The 24,089-nt window shown below is 51.4% G+C and overlaps 6 protein-coding genes across 6 annotated transcripts; 3 read left to right on the plus strand and 3 right to left on the minus strand.

The window, feature by feature from the left end:
* Positions 1 to 1,798: 1,798 nt before the first annotated feature.
* Positions 1,799 to 4,450, minus strand: PFICI_13911 (uncharacterized protein; the record flags this gene model as incomplete). Its single annotated transcript, XM_007842492.1, has 1 exon — positions 1,799 to 4,450. One exon carries the CDS (start codon positions 4,448 to 4,450, stop codon positions 1,799 to 1,801), a length of 2,652 nt encoding a protein of 883 aa, XP_007840683.1.
* Positions 4,451 to 6,061: 1,611 nt separating this feature from the next.
* On the minus strand, positions 6,062 to 7,013 carry PFICI_13912 (Superoxide dismutase; the record flags this gene model as incomplete). The annotated part of the gene is made up of 5 exons (XM_007842493.1): positions 6,062 to 6,084; positions 6,148 to 6,244; positions 6,293 to 6,444; positions 6,515 to 6,694; positions 7,001 to 7,013. The coding sequence occupies 5 exons, from the start codon at positions 7,011 to 7,013 to the stop codon at positions 6,062 to 6,064; spliced, it is 465 nt and encodes a 154-aa protein (XP_007840684.1).
* A 3,688-nt stretch (positions 7,014 to 10,701) lies between these two features.
* PFICI_13913 (uncharacterized protein) lies at positions 10,702 to 16,091 on the plus strand (the record flags this gene model as incomplete). The annotated part of the gene is made up of 3 exons (XM_007842494.1): positions 10,702 to 14,304; positions 14,357 to 15,052; positions 15,114 to 16,091. The coding sequence occupies 3 exons, from the start codon at positions 10,702 to 10,704 to the stop codon at positions 16,089 to 16,091; spliced, it is 5,277 nt and encodes a 1,758-aa protein (XP_007840685.1).
* A 910-nt stretch (positions 16,092 to 17,001) lies between these two features.
* On the minus strand, positions 17,002 to 19,047 carry PFICI_13914 (uncharacterized protein; the record flags this gene model as incomplete). Its single annotated transcript, XM_007842495.1, has 1 exon — positions 17,002 to 19,047. One exon carries the CDS (start codon positions 19,045 to 19,047, stop codon positions 17,002 to 17,004), a length of 2,046 nt encoding a protein of 681 aa, XP_007840686.1.
* A 2,165-nt stretch (positions 19,048 to 21,212) lies between these two features.
* PFICI_13915 (uncharacterized protein) lies at positions 21,213 to 21,725 on the plus strand (the record flags this gene model as incomplete). The annotated part of the gene is made up of 1 exon (XM_007842496.1): positions 21,213 to 21,725. The coding sequence occupies one exon, from the start codon at positions 21,213 to 21,215 to the stop codon at positions 21,723 to 21,725; it is 513 nt and encodes a 170-aa protein (XP_007840687.1).
* Positions 21,726 to 22,520: 795 nt separating this feature from the next.
* PFICI_13916 (uncharacterized protein) lies at positions 22,521 to 23,737 on the plus strand (the record flags this gene model as incomplete). The annotated part of the gene is made up of 2 exons (XM_007842497.1): positions 22,521 to 23,356; positions 23,497 to 23,737. 2 exons carry the CDS (start codon positions 22,521 to 22,523, stop codon positions 23,735 to 23,737), a joined length of 1,077 nt encoding a protein of 358 aa, XP_007840688.1.
* Between the last annotated feature and the right edge of the window lie 352 nt (positions 23,738 to 24,089).

Below are 24,089 nucleotides of genomic sequence, written 5' to 3' on the forward strand. Positions count from 1 at the left end.
TTTGGGGTATATGAAAAGAAGATGTTCAAGGTTCGGAATTGAGATGTGGAATGAAGAGGAAGAAACTTGAAGAATATGAAGCAACAGGAATAGAAGTCAATCGGTCCTCTCGGGGGGTTGTTGGGATCAGATTCTTTTATTGCGCTGGGTGGCCGATGGAGGGGCAACGACGCAACCTACCGGCGCTCGCTCGCTCGCCCGCCCATCAGAAACGTAACGCAGCGCAGCGGCAGCATAGCGAAACGTGCAAAAAAACCAGCGTCATACCTCTCACATCACTTCTCCCACCCACCCCCCACCCAGACCAAGCCAACCCCTACCTTGAAGCTGGACCCCCCTCCAGAGGACCCAAGGACCCATACAATTGGCGGCTGGCCCGATTGCGCCCCAGTTTATTCCTCCGTCTAGTCCCCATCATTCGCCTCATAGTAATGACAAAAGGCGACGATGCCGGCTCCGGCTGCTGCGGATTCGTTCCTCGTGTCGTGTTTTTCTCTCTCTCTCTCTTTTACATAGTACCTGGTAGTCGTCTGTGCTGTTATTACCGCTGCTTCCATTCACTCCATGAAGAAAATGCCTCGCCTTGTCAAACGTGCTGGCTTGCAACACAGTATGCAAGTATGTCCTGTCTACCTTACTCACAAAGCATGGACCACCACCGCGACTGGAGACCACTGTCGTCGATGACATTCCATCTTACCCACTTCATAATATTGAGCTACGGCTCGCTCTGCTTAATAAGGGACAGACATGTTGTGCTATGTCCGAAGTGAGTACTTTGTAGTAGCGGCTAGGTACGCAATGGAAGTTGCCGCCCGTTGATTCCATCTCTCAATTGCACCCGTGACGTGAAATGTTTTTTTTTCTACTTTATTTCCCCCTCCAGCGAGCCTCCTTTTCCCCCGTTACAATCTAAGCTTTCGGTGTTAGTTAGTCAGCTAGGTAAGCCATCTCTCGCTTTGATCTTTCCCGTCCCGCTGCCTCAAAGGATCCATGGATGGGCACTTACTCATCCTCGACCCGAGACGGTTTCTACGTGCACGTGTGGTAGCAGAATTGCGACTCGGTCGTCTGATTGGAGGGCTTCAAAAGTCTCTGTGCTGCAACCCCAATCAGGAAAATACGATCCGCGTACCTACATTATCTACGATTGTTCATGGTTTCTTTTTCCCGTACCAATAATCGCCTAGAGTCCTGTTTTGTTGGAGTGTGTCCATTGCACCAACGTTTGCCCGTATCAGAGATCTAGATTCCAAACCCCCCGCGGCAACCAATTTGAGACTCTTTTTGCTTCGCATTGCCAGGCCTAACCTGTATATCTCCCAATATCTAATCCACCGCCCTGCCGATTTGCGGGAATAGTGATGCGCGTGCGGGCTTACATTACTCTCCAATCTCTTCGTACAACAATACTTGCACGGAATATGTTCCCGACAGGTTGTCATGCAATTTGTCGTGCTTCGCTCATGTCGGTCAATGTCTCCGGCAGGTGTCCATCAAGTTCCATCGAATCGCCAAGCGTCTGAAGTCGGCGCTAAGACATAAGCGAACGCTGCAACATTCGAGGCCGAACCGGCGACTTACACTCTGTTTGCTCAAAACGGATCTCAGCTACTAAATCAGTCACAATATCATGCGTTTCATACAATCAGCCTCAACCAGTTCAAAATACACATCATACTTTTTATTATTGGTCTTGCCCCGCTAGCCACTGTTGCGAGATATATTTAAAATCTCGAAGCCGTTGGTTTTATATCCTTTTTGCATCAATCATAAGAAAGCAGGCTCAGAGACTTGACTAGTCCTCAGTAATGTCACCGTACTCCCACATGCCACGTCTCTCTGACTTGGCCTGTGTCTCGACCTGGCGCAACTTCTTGAGGACCTCGGAGCTCTGAGCGCCTCTCTCCCAAGCCTTCAGCTTCGTGGGGATCAAGGCGAGACCAGCCGCAACAATGTCCTTGTTGACGGATTCGGTGAAGGATTGGCTCGAGTCGGTTGCATCAAAGAGGGTGACATAGTTGAGTCCCTCCTTGGGGTCAGAAAAGTCGATGCTGGCAACCAACTTTCTGCCATCAGTGGCATCGGCCAGGAAGTCAATGGCCTCGTTGAAGTAATCGCCGTTGGGCAGTTGCACGTATGACAGCACTGCATCGACAGCCTGGGGCTTGAGGCGTTGTGTGTTGAACTGGGGTTGGTCAAGAGCCCGCAGGTTCGACCAAGGAATCTTTTCCGAGTTACCGTAGTCGATGTAGACAACTTCGGCAACCTTGGCAGTCCGGTCGTTTGATCGGATCTTTGCACGATACCACTGGCCGTCAGCAGAGAACTTGGCAGCAACAATGTCGCCAGCCTTGGGTGGGTTCGCCAGGGCCTTGTTGTTCTTAGAGTCGAGGTGAAATTTCTTGAACTCGCTCATCAGGGTCTCAAGAGCAGCGGTGCCAGAGCCAATGATCTGGACCTTGAGCTTGCCATTGGAATCAATGTTTGTCACCACGACATCCTTGTACTGTGCTGTCTGCTTGTCCTGGGCCACGGGCTCGGCAGTAGTGTTCTCGGCATAGTCAGCCTCTTCGGCTTCCTCGTCCTGCGACGGATCCCAATCGTGCCATTTGCCCTTGCGCGCCTCTTTTGCACGCTTTTGCGCAGCATTGAGCTCATTGGCGTTGCCAGACTTCTCTGCAGAGTACTGGTGCACCTCGGCCAAACCCTCTTCCACCAAAAGTTTACCAAAGCTCTCCCTGCCGATGTAGAGATCACCAATGAAGCCACCAATCTTGTCAATGTCGTAGACGTCGACCTCGCAATCACGCTGGTTGCACCGCCGGTTGGCAAGGTCCAGTGCCTCCTGTCCAAACGGCTCACCCTTGTCCTGAGGCAATCGTGGTGCGCGGGGTGCGCGGATGCCAGCAAGGACCAGAGTAATCTTGACGCCCTCGCGGGGAATCAGAACAGTGAATCTAGATCCAGCTTTGCAGAAATCCACAATACCAGGGACCTTCTTTTGTCTCTGGAGAGTTGAGACCTGAATCTTCGCACGTTGTACCGACTCGGAAGCATCAGTGTATGTCTTGGCCTTGGAAGCCTTGCCAGACCAGATACCCTTCTTCTCCTTTTGTGCGGCTTCTTGGGCAGCAAGAAGCTCATCGTAGTTCTCAGCTCTGTCCGTGTCATCCTTGCGGTGTCGAATGACGGAAGCCCAGCCTTCCTCGACCAACTGCAGGTTGATGTTTTTACCCTTTTCCGTGATGGTAGCAACATCCCTGGCCTCGAACCCTTCACTTGCGGGCTTCGTGCCGTCAATGGTGACTTTGACGTGCTTTCCAATCAGCTTCTTTCGCAGAAACTCCTTGGCCTCATCCCTGAAGGGGGCCTCCGCAGGCTCCTTGGCACGAGGTGCACGAATACTGCTCAAGCTGACCTGCTTCTCCTCGCCAGTCTTGCTTCGCACGTAAATCGCATCAGACGAAACGATCTTGGAGACAATCATGTCGGACGAGCCTCCCTCGGTGGCCTTGACGGTGCTGTTCTTGTGCAAGCGAAGCTTGCCCACCTGAGCCTTCTTTTCGGCAGCTCTGAGGGGCGCCATCTTCTCTGACAGCATGGTGGAGTGGAAATCGTTGCACCGAGCCAATCCGTCTGCAAGAAGGAACTCTGCAATGCTACCTCTAGGATGCAAAACATGTCCAACCAGTTGACCCTGAGGGCTGACGCCAACCATCTCAACCTTGACATCGCGCTGCAAAAGTCTATCTTCGACATAAGTTCGTGCCTCATTGCCAAATTCTTCAGCAGGTTGAGTAAGACCCGTTGAAGTATTGGTTCTCTCAGTGGAAGGAGTGCGGATACCGGCAATCAGCGTCATGACCTGCAGATGCTTCTTGTCGGAGAGCTTGATTCGGCAGAGAACACGGTCACCACTCAGGACTCTCTCGACTATAGCATCAACAGTCTTGCCCTTCCACTGATTGAAGAAGTCAGGGGTTCCCAGGTCGTTTTGAACTTCGATGGAACCTCCTTTTCCATGCAGGCCCTTTTCAGCAGCCTTTGCCTCAGACTCGGCTTCCTTCAGTTCGTCAATTTTGGCCAAAAGATCTTCAGACTCCTCCTTTCGACCAGCATCTTCGCGGACCTTGAGCCAGCCCGCCTTCACGGCTTCGATGGGTAGTTCAGTGCCGTCCTGCAATTGCACAATACCATACTCACGTCCTGAGGACGGGATGGTGTAGTACACATTGCACTTAACAAGTTTTCCCAGGGCGACACCTCTCAAATACTCGCGGGATTGAAAGGCAAATGCATCGTCTCCTTCCTTGCGCAGGCGAGGAGCGTCCACGTAAGCCAAGGAAAAGGTGCGCTCCAGGGTCGGGTTGTTGGGCGAGGTCAGGATGAGAGTGTCACCACTCAGCACCGACTTGACTTTGGCCATAAACTGCTTCGGCGCCGCCATGTTGAATCAGTGAGCCAGTTGCTGGAATCCGGAAGGGTTGTAAGCTGAATGACCAGGTAGGATGGAACTGTGCTTCTTGCTTTTTATATCCTGTTATGATGTCAGCTTCAAGAACGATGACCTGGTATTCATGTTCAGTCCAAGGAAGATAGAATAGAACGATGAATGGTCTGAAATAGGTAAGCGATAGAGCAAAGCCGAGGGGGCAGACACTCTAAATATGGCGCCATGTGTCCTCGTAAGATTGAGAGTGACCTGAGACACCAACTGTCCTTTGCCTTCATCCGTGGACCAATTCCAAAGAAAACCAGCACGGAACTCTTAATATGAAAATAAACCCCAGAGTCTGAGTGTGACAGGGTCGTTCCAGTATACTTTTGGCTGCAAACAGTTCCCAGTCTTGTAAAGACCATGTCATGCTGCACGTGACCCACCACATCAATTACCACATCTCGTATCTGTAGACAATGTTGAATATGACCACGATGGTGTAGATGATGTGAGCCATTCAAAGGAGTGACAGGGCAAGGGCCATGTGCATCAATTGCTGGTTATGTCGTTGGTGCCAGAAGTGCCTCAACTCTAGGTCCCGTCTTTCGAGTTCAATGTGTACAAGTGGGAAGGAATGGGTATATGGCGTGGGCAGGTTAGGTAAGGAAAGGGCGGCACCAAAGTGCCTGGTCTTTTTTGGATACTTACATGCGTCACAAGGATGACTGAAGCTCCAGCTGTCGAACAAAAAGTCTTGTAGAAATACTATAGGCAGAAAGTGATCAAAAGTGAAAAGGGACTGTCTGTTTCAATGTCTCCTGAGAGATCGTGTTGATTTGGACTCGTTCTCGAATTTGACACCTGGGCAACTTTCCTAATTTTGTGGGGAAAGCTCCAAGGCTGGACTGGAGGAGGCGCTTCTTTGCCGCTTCCGGGCCACTTACAGATCGCCAGGGTTCTTGTTCTTAGCGAGGGGCGGGGGACGGAATAGGAGACAGGCCAGACAGTAAGGGGTCCGTCCTTTGCCTGCTACATTACCTAGGTATGCACTACCACTGCGCAAATGATGGCGGGGCACAGCAGCTGCACATGGAAGGAGGGGTCACACTAATCTGTTCTCTGCACATTCATGAAGGCACCTCATTATAAAGCAATCTGTGATCAATCTCTTTTGCAACATGAACATCCAAAATCCTACAGTTGTTCATACATTGCACATATCCATGTATGCATATGCATTCTTGTGCTTTGTACTATGTAGCTTGATAATAGACCACTAACATGATAAATGCGTCGAGCTAAGCCAGAGCTCTAGAATGAGCTATGGAGCTATGATGGCGACATGGAAGCTCTTTTGCTATCAGAGCTCTTGCGACAAGCCCCGCCGGAGGTTACGAGCTTGAAACACCAGGCTTCATTACTGTGCAAGACCAGCAGACAATCATAATTCAATCATGATGTGACAATCAATATGGGAATCAATACATGTTCTGAACACTTTTATTTTTGTATAACTACTTTAATAGTATATGCTCAGGCAGCCAATTAGAGCCTAGGCGACAGCTTTTCAAGACTCAATCATCAACTTGTTATCTAATCAGTGATCCGTTGAGAATTGACTTAGTTGGAGATACCAATGACACCTGTTAAGTTGTTAGTACACTCTGGCAATATCAGGCGTAAAGAAGTTGTGAAGGTCAACATACCGCAAGCAGGGCGGGCACCAGCGTTACCAGTCTTGAGAGACTCCTCGTTGTCACCCTTGCCGAGATCGTCGGTGCCAGCGTGGACGACGACAGTTCGCTGTTATATGTTAGATTGTATATAGACATGTGTAGCAAGAGTACTTACGCCAATGACGCTCTCGGGTCCGATTAGCTTAACGAGCTTGTCCTCGGTAGAGCCCTTGGAGTTACCCTGGCCATCGAAGTCGAAGTTGCCGAGGTCACCAACGTGGCGCTTCTCGTCAGTGGGAGCACCGTGAGTGGAGTTGTGAGGGTTGACTGTAGATACGGCATCAGTCAGACGACTATTCTTCTTTAATGTATGTGTGTTGTCATCGGTGCAACGTACAGTGAGGTCCGGCAGAGGTGCAGCCGTTGGTGTTGTCACCGAAAGTGTGGATGTGCATGCCACGCTTGGCGTTGGCATCGTGGCCCGAGATGTCCCATGAGATGGTCGTAGGGGTAGACTCGGAGGTCTGCTCGAAGGTGATGGTTCCGGTGATCTTGGAGTCACCACGGACAACAGCAACTATAGTGGCGGAAGCGCCGGTTAGTTAGCAAATGACTCGGATAGATGTTATAGTCCTTGAGACTCTTCTTGGTAACAGCTGGGGGTTCCACAAAGTAGAGCAACTCGAGCTTGAGTCTCATCGAATCGCTTCGTTCAGAGGTTGCCCATCAAGGTACAACAGTCCATCAAGGTCGTTGTCGGGCTTCTGAAAAAACAGCCTCAATTCTGCTCAGAGAAGCTTCCCCCTCCACCAAACAAGCGGGGAATGTCCGTACAGGAATAGTATTTGGGGGTAAGAGTGCGTGGATATATAAAAGTACATACCGGCCTTAACCATTTTGACTGATTTTTGGGTTGTTTGGGGCGGATTGATTTTTCTTGTTTAGAATACAGAATATTTTCGTTCAGACGACGACAGTTCACAAAGTAAGAGAAAGAAGACGTCAGGCTTCTACGCGCAGGACATGAGGGGTTTCATTTCCACTTAGTACTCCATATCTCCTCCCCATTCCAACCGCCGACGATTCGGACTTTGAAGCAAGCTGGCTGGTGCCGAAATGCTACCAGAGTGGGGGTAAGTGTCCCAAAGGTAAGACCTTTGCCCCGCTCGCAGCAAAGAGGTCATCGCTGCCGTCATTTTTTCGCAAGAGGGAGCTTACAAATGGCACAAAAAGCTACGAGGTACCTACGGAATCCTACCGTGCACGCAGTTTCCTGTGCAATGATATCCACCTGCAGATGGTGAAGGCTCCGAACAAGGAAGCGCTCCCCGTTCCTTTCGGCACTGTTTCGGCTAGCACCAGCTGGCGGATGGTTCTCCTACGTTGCCGTCGGGAGATGGTTATTGGATGTCGACATGGCCGATACTCGGTGCCGTATATGATTCCAAATCCTCTGTCTGAGGAGGGCGCGAGTATATATTCGTTATAGCAGGTGGAAATCGTCACATGTGTACGATTTCAATTGTTTGCACTAGACGACCAACCGCACTTTGGAAAGACAAAAGCAGATGACCTTGCGCTTGACTTCATGAATCGCATTCGCTCTTTGGCTCCGCATCAGCCTGGCAGTTGTATGTAGAAGAGCTTGAACTGAGTACAAGCAAAGGAAACATCGGAATGGCTTTGCTGCAAAGCGGAACAAATTTGCGTGTCCGGTCTTAACTTTTGTGATACCTCTCGTGGCAAAGATCTGGCGTTGAAAGGGTAGCTTGTGGTATCTCCCCGGGTGCAAAAGTTGTTTACCTAATATATCGATACAGTGACATCGAGAATATGCGCCCGGTTGATCCGAGCTTCATGCCATATGCTGACGGTCCGTGGAGAGATTCCATGAGGTCGAGCTGAAAGTCTGATCACGTCGCGGAAACACAAGTGACTGATCGGATACCAAAACTTGTGCGTATAGTCCTAGCCATCAACGGATCTACTTCTGCTACTTGGATGGAACAATGAGTTGAGGCGACGGGTTATGACCACTCCTAGACTACACGAAATTATCTGCATCTAACATTACCCAAATTCGTCTATGAAGATGGTAAGTCCAGAAAGCTCCCTGGTAACTAGCTCAGCCCTATGACTTTATGATCCAAAAAAAGAACACCTACCTAAGATAGGGTTTTCCAGGTGGCCTCGACTCATCTGTGGAAGTTCGTTCGTATGCAGTGCCTACAAAGTGATGACCTACTTCACGTCCCACGGAAACTACTATGAGGTCTTGACCGTGATAGTCAAGACCTGTCTGACCCTACCTTGCTGCCAAGCTCGAGTAGAAAGGACGTGGCCCGTTATCCCATCAAAGCATACTACCTACGTATTGTCAAAGTAGTTCCACAACAGAGATGTTGACAAGCGATGCTCCTGGGAGAACCGACTGCCAACGTTGTAATTGCACGGAAATGCCGGGTGTAGTAAGTGAACAATGCCAACCGGCACGCCCTGGGGGCCCAGATCCTCCTCGAAACTTGTCACCAAAAGCAGTAAGCGTACAGGATTCGGATCAAATACACGTGTCTGTCAATTGTTGAGGCTTGCAGAAATTACGGCCCGGCATGTAAACACAGAGCCTACAGGGTAAACACATTCACAATAGGATTCCATCAATACAACTGATGGGACTATGATATTTGGATCACGATGGCAAGCACTACCTACATGTAATTGACATGTGCAATTTGCAGCTTTGCAACAAAAGTTCCATGTTTTTGAACTACTGCCCATTTGTGACGTGTGATTATGTTGTTCAGAGTTATGATCAGCAGGGATTCTTGAATAAGCCCCCAAACGAGACAATGACGCCCAATTCTTCGTCACCCGCGCAACGACGAACATCTTTTAGCATGGGAGCTAGCGGCGACATCATCGTCACCAATTTAAATGGGCCAGCAATAGGACAATGAGAGATATTAATGAGGGATCAGTACATTGGCAGGCACTTTCTCCGACAATTGAAGCTCGCGGCGCGAGCATCAGTACGATAAGGAGAAGAATCTTGGATTTTGGTCAATAAACATATCCGCATTCTGCCCTATGAGGATGTTGGAGGGTTCCCCCAGAGCCCCAGACCTCAGCACATGCACACCCGACGGGAGACCCTGAAATCCCGGTTGGCCTAACTTGCCAGTGGGTGCACAGCGCACAGTCTGGACTCTCGACTAGGTACCCAGGTACTAGGCGAGCTGGTCGCAAAGGGTCCAATGCTTGGACTTGAATTGCAGCCACGGTCTCAACATGTTGTAAGATATGTCTTATCAGGCCAGGTCTTTCTTTTCATGACTTGCTTCAGGACTCATGTAGACGCATGTCAGATGCTAGGAATTGTTATCATGTCGTGGAAACTGCAGGTGCGACGAGAATTGCTAAAATTGGTGCTGATGCGACGAGATCATCTTGGCTCAATCAAATTTTCAACTCTTGCTGTCTTGTGCCAAGTAAACCTTAGGTGGTAAAATGAATTTGAGGATCACGGTTGGGCCCTCCCAAGCTCCCTCCCTCTCAACTCGAAGCGGGCCTAGTAGGTAGGTACCTAACCTAGCCCGTCCAATCCCCCATGCCGGACGGCGGACAAGCGGACACAGCTCGCCGCTTTGCCTGCCAACCTACAGAGTACACTAGAGCCACAACGGCAGCACATCATCATCCTACGTATTTCCAGTTCTTTCGCAACTGCAGCATCAACGGACAAATCATGACGATGCCAACCTGATCAGTTCACCCCTCTTTTGTTGATCTGGTCAGATTGCTGTGATAGTCCACTTATCTTCGAAACGGGCCTTCAAGACACTACCTGTCGCCCCATTTGGATATACTACCATAGACAGGCAGCTCTCAAGTGTTTCGTGCGCATGCCTACCAGGGCCCAACCACACAAGCATCAGGGAGTCAATCAGTTCAGTCAGTCAGCCTAATTACCATACCTACTAGGCTGTGGGCGGCCGCAGTTCGCTCTACTTTGTTCACCGACAACGACAACGCCCGACTACTCTTCCTGTTCCCGGACGAGGCGATTGCGACGCGGCACCAATCGAATCATTAGATACCTACGTTGGAAGTTCTGCTGCGGCTCTCCCCAGGCACCTCCCGTGTTTCAAGCATCGATAGCAAAGATCGTTTCGCGGTCACTGCCTCCCCCGATAGCCAGTCATCCACCCAGGCCCTCGGGAAAAATTGTGTTTCTAAGTCATATCTTGTGCTCGCATCCAAGTCGAGAAGAAGAAGAAAAAATAGCCTAAACGCTCGAATCGGCCGGGCGCAATTGTCGAGTCCACCGAATGGTGGTGCACATCGCTGACAACAGCGGGGCGAATGGGTACTCATTCCCGTAGTTTGGTCAAATCGCAATCGGCACACGGCACCGGCGACGGTATCGACTGATGCGACAGCTGGTCAGCTGCTGCATTGGATTTTGAAAGACAGCGACGACCCAGGTTTTCTGCTTCCACCCCATTTTGCTGCTTGTGCTTGTACCCTCGATCGCGCCAAACCGCCTCTTTGTCTTTATTGTCTGCGCCCAAATTGCAAGCAGCCATGTCGTTCCGAGGCGACGAGCAACGCCGATACGGTCATGTCCCGCCGGTCCAATACCCTGTCGCCAACGACGGCAATCAAGACATCCCCAACAGGAGGCTGAGTTTCAACAGTGGCGACGACGGCGCTGCAACATCATATAGTGCGGGAGGCAACCGCCAGCCTTACCATCCAACCATCAATACCAGGGGTCTAGGACATGAAGAAGAGCTATTCATTGCAAGTAGCGCAGAAACCGCACGACCAAGCTATGGCTCGACAAATCCAGCAATGTCCGGCTACCAACACCAATACGCTGCTCAAACGCCCTCGTCGCCGTCAACGTATAATCCCCAGGCCTTTATCGGTCGTGCTCAATCACAGTCGCTCCCATATTCTCCACATCCGACGTCGAATCGTTATGGGGCGCAGAGCACTGCTGCTCCATACAGTCCCACGACCTCAACGCCAAACTACACGCCCGCCCCATACAATCCTGCAGCGTATTCAAATACCACCAGCCCGGCAGTCCCGCAGCGGCAGTCGACTTACGCAGGTGCCCAGTACAGTGGCTACAATAGTCAGAGTTATTCGCCAACTCCAGCCATGAATCCATCAAACTACTGGCAAACGCAGCCGTCGTACGCTTCATCAGCTCAGACGGCACAAACGTCACCGCCCCCTACTGCCTACGGTGCTTACGATCAACCATCACCGGGTCACCCGCCCTACGACACGTCTCAATACCCTTCCCAGAATATATATGCCGCAAGCACGACAAGCCCACCGTCGACCTCGTACTCGACGACAACATCAGCTCAAGCGCCGTACCCGACGTATTCAAACATACCCGTCGGGCCGAATTACTCTGCCAACGATCCTCACTCGTTTCTGACGAACAGAGCCTCGAGGTCCAGCTCTCAGGTGTCGCCACTGCCTTCTCCCCCCATCCAGCGTCATTCAGCCTCGCCCGGACTAGCAAGACACCCGACAAATGCCCCTTTGCCGAGCCGGCCCGCAGCAGATGAGTCCTGGGGCGACTCGAACGGCGGATACGGTGGCGGTCTTTCAGAACATGTCATGCAGGACAATATCATGAAAGATATCGAGGCCGAGCTACATGGCAGTCCAGGCTCTCAAAGAAACAGACCACGGCCATTCGACCAGCGAAATGGAGGTGTCAGGGATAACGACTTGCAGAATCTTCGCCGGCTTACATCTACTGCGAGTTACCATTCCACGGCGACGACCGTAAACGCGCAGGACGACGGAGCTGGTGTGGAACGTTACTCTTCAAATGCATCCACTGTCAACCGCAATCATTCACAGAATCCATATCCTTATCCAGACGACGACGGTGACGAGAGCGATCCAGAAGCGGCGGCCGGACTACTTGCCATGCAGCAAGCGGATGAAGACGACCGTCGGCATAGTTCAGGAATGTCGTTCCCTCTCTTCAGCCAACCAGAAGTGAGTCTTCATCCTTCTATGCCAAACTTGCCAGAGGAGCCCAGTAGCGATAGTGATTATGCTGCAATGGACTTGGGCCTCTTCAGTGGCGGTTATGCAGGCAACTTGAACTATGACAACAATCTGGCATCGCCTCCCGAGGACGACATCTACTCGCAAGACACCCAAACCATGCCAACCCCACGAAGCCGTCATGCGTCACAACGAAGTCACGAAAGCAACCGCTTTCCCGCTTTCGAAGAGGCTGGCCTCGACTATGGCGACACTGGTGGCTTGCAAGCCCCCACCGCTCACCGATTGAGTTTCGATGAAGGCGATGAGCGGGTATCACTGCACTCAAGACAAAGCGGCAGTGAATCTCCATACAAGGAAGATTACCCAGACATGTTTTACCACCCGGGCTTGTCCAGCAGACCACTTCCAGCAATTCCTGCAAATCCCAACTCTGACAGCAGTTCCTTCTTGTCGGTACAGTCCCCTAACCGTGGTGGAGCACAACAAAATTATTCATTCAGCACCGACCCGCGGCCGTACAGCGGACCTGATGCATCCTATGGCCAAAACGCTCAACAATTACAAGTCGAGAGGTCCATATCATTATCTGGCCACAGCACAGCGCCACAGGTTCAGATTCCCAACAGGTCAAGGACTGATGCAGAGGCCAACCGCATGAAGCACATGCGGCAACAGCAACAGTTAGCAGCACAGCAGGGTCTGCCCTACGAAGGTTACGATGCTGGTACTCCATCATCGGGTATCGACTACGATGTCATCACGTTGCCTAGTGGAAGGAAGAAGAAGTTCATCCCCGAGAAACTGACCATTGTTGACACACGGACATGCATTGAACCCTGGGCCTTGAGCGGCATCTCTCAGTGGCTGCGAGAAATGGCCGAGGGCGAACCAGATCTCAAGCGAAAGACGGTCGAGGATGGGCTTGTACGCCTGTTTTGCATCAAGGTGCCAACGATGAACGTCGCCGATGCCGAGGGCCTCAGCTCTACCGTTGTGGATGTGATGATGTCAGCCGGCATTCTCGTTCCAGAGGAAGAGTGGCTGAAGTTTGGCCCTGGTACGGTTACCGGTGTGCTGTGGCAGCTAACAGGAAGTGGCTGTTATGCGCAACGACTACATGAAGTTGATGACGATGTCAGCGCGCATGAATTGTCGACGAGATGCTACTCCCATTACTGCGGCCGGACACTGAAGAAGGCCAACATTGATGACATTCTTGCCGATGGGGTCAAGAAGGTCGACTGGGCTACATATTATAGCTTGAAACCCGATGATCTAGAGGGTAAGCACAAGAAAGAGATCGAACGCCAAAACAATCTTCACGAAGTCATCACGAGTGAGGAGGACTTTATGGACCAGCTTGATGTTCTCGCTGTGCTATACCGAAATCGTCTTCTCGGTTCCCAGCCGCGTATTGTCGCTGAGAACAGGATTGAGAAATTCGTCAATGCTGTCTTTGGCAAGATTGATGCAATTCAGCAGATTAACAAGGACCATCTACTTGCGCAGCTAAAGTATCGCCAAAAGGAGCAAGGTCCTTGGATTATCGGTTTCAGTGACCTTTTCCGAGAATGGATTCGAAAAGCCAAGGTGGCGTATATCGAGTACGCTTCATCCTACCCATACGCCACATACCTAGTGAGAAAAGAAAAGGATCGAAACTACATGTTCAAGCAGTTCCTTGAGGAAAATCGAGCACATCCACGGTCTCAGAAGTTGGACTGGACAACCTTTCTCAAAGCCCCCATCACGCGTCTACAACGATACAATTTGCTACTAGGCACTAGCATGAAGAACATGCTTGATGATAGCGAGGAGAAGGTTAACCTGATGAAAGCCATGGAGGAAATCAAACAAGTCGCTTTGGAAGCAGATGCCAAAGTGGACGAGATGACAAAGAAGGTCACCATGATTGAGCTTGGGCAAATGCTTGTTCTGCGCCCAGGATTCCACGCGGATCTCAATCTCGATCATCTTGGCCGTGAGCTGATCATCCAGGGCGATTTGCAAAGAATGGGTTCAAAAGGTGTACGATGGGTCGATACGCATGCATTGCTGTTTGATCATTATCTTATCTTGTCCAAACTTGTTCCGTCAAAGGACGGTAGACTGGACAAGAAGTATGATGTATCAAAAGAGGTGAGTTGACACATATATGCATACTATATATCATCTGTACTAATTGTATTAGCCGATTCCTATGCCGCTACTCTTCCTTGAGAGCAGCCAGGACGAGGCGGTTTCGAAGCAAAAGGGTATCGGTACACCCTTGACAAGGGCAGCAAACTCCACCACAGATGTCAGAAAGGGCGTAGATCCGAGACTCAACAAGCCTGGAACACCCTATTCCAACGGAGGTGACAGGCCTGGCCTCGAGCATGCAGCAACAAACTCATCCATTGGTTCCGTGGGAGTCACTCGGCTTGCTCCAACAAACTCTAACGAAGCCGAGGGCAAGATTCTGTACCCTTTCCGTATCAAGCATCTGGGCCATGAGGTGTATACTCTCTTTGCCTCGTCCGCGCAGGCACGACAGGAGTGGTGTGACAGGATCATTGAAGCCAAAACCCGTCATGCCAAGGCACTCCATGCACAAAATGCCGAGCCATTCCGTTTGCGTGTCGTTGCTGACAGCGCGTTTGGCTATGACTCGATTGCTGGCATGGGTAAGTATGTCAGTGGCGTCCATATTCGCGGCACACCTCTTGATCGGGCTATCCGCGATCTTGAAAAGACGTTTGGACCAGGGCGCGGGCCACCGCCCGTGTCGCGTGCATCTGTGAATTGTGCAACAGGATTCTCGGCTTATGGAAAGAATATGATCGCGGTCGGCACCGACGCTGGTGTTTGTGTGGCTGACGCCAGTGACCAGCGAGGCTGGGCAAAGGTAGGTTTTTCTTGTCCCTTCCAACACGAGCCAGAATCATGGTATACTAATCATGAGGCAGACAATTTCTATTGCGCGCGTCACGCAGATAGCAGTACTGGAAGAGTTTTCTGTTGTCCTCGTCTTGTCAGACAGGAATCTGATTTCATACCCACTCGATGTCCTTGCTCCGTCATCAAACTTCCCGGCTCCGCCAAACGACAATGTGCGCCGGTCGCCACAGAGACTTGCAAAAGACGTCTCATTCTTTGCGACAGCTCGTATGAAGGAACGCATGCTAGTCTTTTACAGAAAGAAAGAAGGTATGCACAGCACATTCAAGGTCCTGGAGCCCGTGTTCCAAAAGTCGACGGAAAGAAAGACGCGCTTCTTCAAGACCGGGAAGGGTTCTGGGTCCACCGAGACTTTCCGCGACTTTGACGACTTTTACCTGCCAACAGAATGCTACTCGATCAACCTCTTCAACATGTACATTGCGATTGCAACCGCGAGGGGCTTTGAACTCATGACGCTGGACAAGAAGATTCCAATGAGTATTCCTGATGTGAAGCAGCCTGCCATTGCCAATATTGCGAGCCGCATCAGAGACCAGAAACCCCTGGGCATGTTCCGCCTCAATACCCAAGAGTTCCTGCTCGCGTACGAGGACTGTGCGGTCTATATCGACAAGCACAGCGATGTCAGCCGTTCCGTCATCATGGAATACAGTGGAAAGTTGAAAAAGGCCAAGGGTGCGACGATGTATGGTCAGTACCTTTTACTGTTCAACGAGGACTATGTGGAAGTTCGCAATGCCGAAAACGGGCGTTTGAGGCAGATCATCGCTGGACGAGACGTGAGAGTGCTTGATTATGGTGTTAGAGGCCCAACAGGTGGCTTCTATCAGCAGGGCAATGGTTTTGACCCTCTAGCGAATGGAGGAGAGATAGGGGTGGCGTCCAAAGGCACAGTCAAGATTTGCATGGCACATCCCGAGGTGGCTGGACAGCAGATTGTGCTCGAAATGCTCCTTAATAATGGGCATTCAGAGAAAGCATGATCTCTACACCAAACCGACTGAAAGAGGATGGGGTTTGAACACTTAGAAGAACAGGGTCGGGGACGTGATGTACTGTTTGGTTAGAAGCAACACATGTACCTGCGTGTACTTTGTGGACGTGGTGTTTGGCGACATGGCAAGTCGCTGCTTTGTTCTTTGTTCTTTTTTTTCTTTCTTGAATATCCGGCCGTTACTGGCCAAATTGTTTACTCTATTTTTGAATTCACGATGGATGGCTCCACGAGACTCTTTACGAAGAAGTACCGGAAATCACGATAGGAATGGTTTAAGGAGTAATAGGGGAGTTTCCTTTCAAAGCATAGCTCGTCCATTGAGCACTGGCGATTCGCATTTGACTGTACAGGCAAATCCTGTAAGGATTCATTCTTTCCATGATCCATTGTATTCGTAACGTTCAATACACAGGTCCAACTTGTTACTGTTGGAAAATACTTTTGCTAGGATTCTTCAAGCTTGTGTTTAATAATGACCACACTTGATCAATTTCTGGACACATGTCAAAAGTACTCAATGTGTTTGAGCGTCTTGGACACGGCTCGCATCATGTTAAAACAGACGTAATTTGAATCGAGTACTTTGTGTTATGGAGCAGGGAAATAATCACTTTAAATCATTGCAAAGCTCTACTTCTAACCTATATCTATCTACCTTGTCCAGCTATGCATCCTGTGCAGTTGAGCTGTATATTCTCAGTTGTCTTTGCTGTAGTCGGGGTATCGTTTCATATAATCTTGACCTCCTGCATGCGTGTATCTGTCCTTCAGGGGCTCTGGATCGTGGTATACAACAGCCTGCCACCTTGGATGTGACTTGTTGACAGACATCCATGTAAAATGGTAGCGTCTTCTCCTTTCTCTAGGTTCTCTTCTATCAGTGCATTGATGGAAATCTACTCTGCTGTATCTTTCCGTCCGCCAAAAGGCCACAGCATACCCACCCTGGTCGCCAGCCACCGCGGCGCGCTCGCCACGGCCCTGGTGCCCCGCGAGAGGACGCCACCGGTATGCTTGACCACGTCCCCAATGGCGCCGACGGGATCCGACAGACTCTTGCGGGCCGTGACAAAGAAAAAGTTGAGGTCGCGGCCCATTTCGTTGACGGCCCAGGTGAGCGGGAAGCTGACCTTTTTGGGCGGCTGCCGGACCTCGGGGGCGGACCCGGGAAACGATGCCGGGCCCCGGGGCTTGCCGGCCGACACCAGGTCTCGCAGCGTGAGGTGCTCCTCCTCGTGACCGCGGTTGCGGACGCTTTCCTTGGTCAGCTTGGAGCGCAGGCGCTCCTGCTCCTCGGGCGGGTTGCCCTCCCACCACGTCTTGACCGTGTCAAACATGTACTGCTGAATCTTGGTCTTTTTGCTGGGAAACGCGGGGTGGTGCAAAATGGTTAGGATCTCGTCAATCGTCTTGTTGGCATCAATTTTGGGGTCGTCCCAGCACCTGACCACTTGCTGCACCGTCCAGTTGGTCGTGACGGTGGCGACGAGGCCGGATGGCTGGTTGAGCACGTTGCTGAAGTGGTCCTTGGACAGGTCCGAGTGACTTGGATCTGAAGCGTCTGACCCGTCCTCGTAGACGGCCGCCGAGGCTGCCTTTGCGGCTTCCGCATCAACTCGGTCCTTGGCTGCCTTGACGGCACCACGGAGCTCCTTGACAGAAGACTCGATCATGACGGCAAGAAAACGAAAAACGAGCTGATTGGTGTAGTCGCTTAGTTGACTGGCCTCCATATCAGATGTCGAGTCTTCTTTTTCTTCCGTGCCCTCCTGCAACCACTTGGACATGCGGTCGTGTAGGTAAAAGACGGGTTCAATTGTCTGCCACAAAAAATTTGGGTTGGTTACCCCGGCTGCATTGTCCTCGGAGTCCGAATCGGGCGGTGACACGGATGCCGAGGCCTTTTTGAAAATGGTTGCCACAGTGTTGAGTTCGTCTTGCAGAGGGATCTTTTCGGGCGACACCTTGTTGATAGCCTCGATGCCCTTTTTGATGAGTTCAAACAGCTGCTCGAAAGCTGGTCCGCCGAATCCCAGCTTATCCTCGAGTGAGCCCAGTGTTCCCCTCGACTGCAAAATCGCCATGTCGTCGGCCTCTCCAAGCAAGCTGTGGAAAATGTCCAGCATGCCAAACGTGCCAGTCACAATGGGCGGGACCTTTTTGCCCCGGAGACCCGGTGTCTTGACGAAGCAGGCATCCCCGACAAAGGGAAAGACATTGTCTTCCCCGAGCTCGCGCAAGCAGAGCTCGGTGTAGTTGCTGTGCGCAGAAAAGTCCTCGAGCGTGTGCAAGGCGGCACCGAGGTGAATGAGGGATTCCTTCTTGGCGCCCGAAGACCTCTTCCTCCGGCCCTCTCGGCCGAGCGCAATACACTTTTCCAGCTGCTCCCGTACATAGTCGGCCGAGGTTCTCCAGCCGTGCCCGCTGTTGGCAATGTAATTTTTCATGCCCGTGTCTGGGTCGAACTCGAGCTCCTCGGGCTGCACGGGGCCCCGCAGGCGCTTGTCAATGTCTTGGGCATTGTCCGCGTAGCCCTGGGGGTTATCAATGTGCTCGACGTGGGTATAACAACCCAGCCGCTCTCTTGTCACGTCAAACTCGTCGGTGGCGAATCCAAACTCCATAAAGGCCAAGACGGAAACAATGGCGCGCAGAATGGGCTCGGGTATGTTCTCCAGGCAGGTGGTGTCAATGACCTGGGAGAAATCGCGCAGCCAGTTGCCAAAGTAGATTTGCTTGCGCTGGAGCTGGGTGAAGCGGTAGTGCGTCAGAAACGACGCCGGTAAGAACTTGAGCACCTCGGTGATGTCGCCATGTCGCCAGACGTAGCCCTTGAAGTCGCTGCTGGGCGGTACCTCGCCTGCGCCAAAAGCAGCGGCGGGCGTGGCCAGCACCAGGATGGCGACGAACAAGACGAGGAACAGCGTCCTTGAGGAAGACATTTTTGTTGCCCCGGATCTGCTTGTTATGCGCCCGACCGTTTCTAACAGACAAGGTAGAAGAAATATTGACCAAACATAAAGTTTGAGTAAAAGGCAAGAAAACTCTCGATGTTGGGCTTTTCTTGACTCGACAAACGGATGTTGGAGCTTTCACTCCGGCGCAAACAGGGTTCCACTTTGGTGGTACCTCGCCTACTTTAATGCACTTTGACCACGCCGGATCTACTCTGTATGCACGTCGTGAACGCGATCAGAGGACAAGAAAAATCAAAGTCAAATAAAAGTTCAGGAAATGCATCTTGTGATTTGTTTTCACCAAGTGTCCATCATGTTGCTGCCTCGTGATTTATTGCTGACACGGGGACATTTGTTTTGGATTTCAGCTTACGTAGGTACCTGGTACTGTACCTGACCAGTGTTTGCCTAGGTGAGCTGCAGCCCGATCCAACATCGAATGTCCGGGTCTGCGCAGATGAATGACGTAATTCATCCAAGGACAAAAAGTCAATTCACAAAAAAACGCGCCCGGAGCCTCGGGAATCAAGAATCTGCTACTAACTCGGCCGGTGAAAAAAAGCATGTGGATAACAAACAGCCTTTTCTGATTTTGTAAAAGCTACTCTAGCCAGGTACCATACGTACCGTGTGTTTGTTGTTCATGACCTTTGGGTCTCCTACTACAGATTTTTTTGTCAAGGCTTGCAAAGTGATCAACATGCCCAGATCTCGCTATACTAAAGGCCAATCATGTGCCCCATTGGCTCTAGAACATTGAGATGGCGCGAGATGCCCTCCCTAATTAGCGTCTCTTCTTTTTCATACATAAATGAGGGACAAACTTCAGCCAGCAACGTGCAGTCCATGTTGAACAAGGTTATCATTCTGCCCTAGGTGCCATCAACCCGCGATTAAAAGGACCCCCAACATTCTGTAGCCGGATACCACCTGCAGCTGCGATGCAAGGCCGTTTTGCACGAGAGTCGATAACATGACTTGGAATTTGCATAAATTAAATGTCCTACGGCTCTTCCCATGCCGTTGCGGGACGGACATTTGCATGGTGTTCGGATAACGCTGTAGGGCCACAAGGCAAGTACCTATCTGTGAATAAGGTATAATAAATGTAGCGGTACGTTCACTGATCCCCGTGTGTATGTAGTTTGAACTCATAAAAACCCATGGACACCCTTTCTTCTATAAAATGACTTGTCCCAGGGGAAGTATCAACTAAATATCTAAATTCAATTGAATTCTTTCCCTTTTTTCTCCCCTCTGCTTCATACCTCTTTAATCACACTCTCGTAGATTGGCCTCAAGCGTGGCCCCATGTCCCTTTGCATAATCATCAATAATAAAGCCACGACAAGGCTAATTCTCAAGTGCTGACACATGCACGAACTTGCGACAGGACGCCCGTGTGAAAGATAAAGTGTCTATGACAGTCTTGAGCAAAAGAGGTCTTGAAGGATATTGCAACGCTAGACCCATCCGACTGGTCATGACCAGCTTTCCACGTGTACTGTCACACACATGTGCTATCCATCAATGTAGCATTAGTTTCATATCTATAGCGAGTAAAAGTCTGGAATTACTTCTTTCCCCCTTTCTACGTGGCTTCCCTGCAGACTGCCGGCAGTGCCACGATTGTCCAGATCAACAGACGGCCGAACAGCCGTCCACTAAAGAAGCACTTGGACGAACCCCACCAACGGTACTAGGATATGGAACTAAAACCCCGTATTTGAGCTCGTGTTTATTTATACGCAAGAGAATCATTGGCCAAGAGCCGTCTCCTGGCGGGTATTCGTCTGACAACCGAATAGACTTTACAAGTACACGCGACGGTCCCAAGAGCCACTTGTTGGCCCCGACGTCCAACTTACGAGTTTGGATGGAGCTGGACAGGCTGGACAAGCTGGGGTTTATGGGCTGAGCTCACTTCCTGGTACGAAGAGAAAAAAGTACGAAGGTTATTATTCACTTCTTGCCCCGGTGCTTGTGTCTCAGGAGAAAAAGGGCCGCCATGCCACCTCGAATTGTAACTTCTAATCTATTCCTTTTCTTCTCCTTCTCTATTGTATGATACTCGATCGTTAAAAACTTGGGCCAACCAAATCATTCACTATAAAACTTTCGTTTGAAGGCACTCACAAACCATAACCATCATGTCGACCACCACTACATCTGCCTCGGCCTCGGCGACCTGCGGCGCCCGCCTATACGACATCCCCGTCCAAGACGCCGCGTGCGCCCTCCCCTACGGCGGCAACCACACCGACATCATGTCGGCCTGCTGCAAATCGGCCGACGTCATCTCCTACTACGGCGACTGCGGCGTCTACTGCCTGGCCCTGGACCAGAGCGTCGCCGACCTGACGAGCTGCCTGTTTGACCAGGGCGCCGCCGACCAGGACGTCTTTTGCCGCGGCAACACGACGGCCACGGCCACGGGCTCGGGCGACTCGGTCCCCACCAGCGCGAGCGCCAGCGTTGTTGCCAGCGCCACTGGCGATAGCAGCAGCGGGTCCGGCACCTCGACTGGCTCCGGCAGTGCCTCTGAAACCTCCAAGAGTGCTGCTGCCCCTCGATCGCAGGCTGCCGTCGGCGTCACCACTCTCGGTCTCACAATTGGTGCTCTGCTCTTTTCGGCCACGACCCTTGGTGCCTTTGCCTTGTAAAAAAGGAATAGTTGGCGGTGTTTGGAACAAATTAAGAAAGAGATACCCTAGACATGTTTGAGAGCTTACTCACATGTTATAATATTGAGGCTCGAGGATCGTTTACCTTGTATATTTGTGGAGGAACGAGTTACATAATCATGGCCGTTGAGCCGATTGCAGATTGGCATTATTGAGTTGTTATGTAATGCAAAGAAAGACAAAAGTCGTGCCAATGGCATTCTCTAGTATGGTGCTTGTACATGATATCGCATCAGGAGACATGGTAGAATAGGTGCCGGTTCAAGAGCATTTGATTGCATTTCTACTATACAATTGAAAACAATTCGACAAAATATAATTGCAGCCATGACTTGGTTGACCTTTCCCCTTTACCATCTTGACTCGGGATTCATTAAATTAAATGCATTCGTTATTCCAGGTATCAGAAATTAAGAGACAGCAACTCTACTTATATAACATGATCAAAGTCGTAGCCAAGACTTTATCTGTACTACCGATGCGGCTCGTGGCTAGGGGGGTGGGGCACGGCACTTAAAGCCAGCCAGCCCCTCTTGGGGAAATCGTGAAGCTTCCAATCTTGGTAAGTTGCATCGGCCGATACAGGCGCGCGATGGGACATTGGAGATCCGATAGATATCCCAAAGGGAACGTAACAGATAATGATGCGCACGATAACTTTTGTTCCAATCTTAACGATACCCATATCTTTTCATAATAGAGGTCGGGGTTTGATGACTTGAATTTCACAAGCACTGAAAAATACGAGGTCATCAGACGTCTAATTTACACAAGATGGCCATTGCACGGAATCTCCTACTCTTGATTTCGGCGCTCTCATCATCATCGGTGACGAGCGCCGCATCGTCGTCATCGGGTCTGCCCTTTGTGATCAACACGTGGGGAGGACCCTTTACAGCCGCCACCGACGCGGCGTACCTCGCGCTGGTCAACGGCACGGCCGCGACGGCCCTCGACGCCGTCGAGGTCGGCTGCACCACGTGCGAGGCCAACCAGTGCGACGGCAGCGTGGGCTACGGCGGGTCCCCCGACGAGAGCTGCGAGACGACGCTGGACGCGCTCATCATGGACGGCGCCACGTTTGCCGCGGGCGCCGTGGCCAACCTGCGCCGGGTCCGCAGCGCCGTGGGCGTCGCCCGCGCCGTCATGGAGCACACGGCGCACACTTTGCTGGCCGGCGACCAGGCCACGGCGTTTGCGGTGCAGAACGGCTTCGTCGAGGAGGACATTTCGACCCCCGACTCGCGCGCCGCCTGCGCCGAGTGGCGGGCCGCCGCGTGCCAGCCCAACTACCGCGTGGCCGTGTCGCCCGACGCGTCCGTGTCGTGTGGACCGTATACGCCGCTGCAAGTGGACAACACCACCAGCGCCCAGACCCAGGCGTCCCACGATACCATTTCCATGATTGCCATTGACGCCTCGGGGGCCATGGCGGCGGCCACGTCGACCAACGGCGCGTCGCACAAGGTTCCCGGCCGCGTGGGCGACGGACCCATCGTCGGTAGCGGCTCGTACGTCGATGGCGAGGTCGGTGGCTGTGGTGCCACGGGCGATGGAGATATCATGATGCGGTTCCTGCCGTGCTACCAAGCGGTCGAGAGTTTGCGACGGTATGTACCCTACTGATCTTTTGTTCTTGTGATTTGTCGAACCGATAGTCTCGAGAGATGCCGTGAACTCTCATGAAAATATCCTTCAGATTTCAACACCAGGCCAAGAAAATCTACAAGTGCTAACGGTTTTCATGCAGCGGACTCACACCTCAAGAAGCCGCCGACGACGCCGTCGCTCGCATGGTCCGCAAGTTTCCGACCATTTCCAGCGGCATCGTCGTGGTCGACAACCAAGGGCGTCACGGCGGCGCGGGCTCGGGCTGGACCTTTACGTATGCGTACCGCGGCGGCGTCATGAACGAGACGGTCGTGGTCTCGGTGCCGCCGATTGATACGGCGGACTCTAGTCTCGCGTATAGGGGACAGATTCAGCTTTAGAGAAAATGTCTACGCGGAATGTGATTGTAAAGTCATGATGAATGCATCTCACGTCTTAACCAGAATACATGCTGTGACTCAAAAGTCTTGGTGATTGACCCTACATGCATATGGCTGTTCTATATGATTGGACTAGGCAAATGACCTTCTACCGGGTAGAGTTGATTTGGTTAGTATTTTAACCACAAAGGAAATCGTGACTATTCAATAGATTCATGGATGGCGTACAGGAGCGATGGCTATGCTGGTGAACCATTGCAAAGGGGTAACTTTGGTGTCAATAGTAGACTTTACGCTCTAATGCGCTGCTTATTTGTAGACACTGATTAATTTATAAAGTTATCACTTGGAA

The sequence above is a fragment of the Pestalotiopsis fici genome (assembly GCF_000516985.1).
Source record: "Pestalotiopsis fici W106-1 unplaced genomic scaffold PFICI_Scf_12, whole genome shotgun sequence".
Taxonomy (NCBI): Eukaryota; Fungi; Ascomycota; class Sordariomycetes; order Amphisphaeriales; family Sporocadaceae; genus Pestalotiopsis; species Pestalotiopsis fici.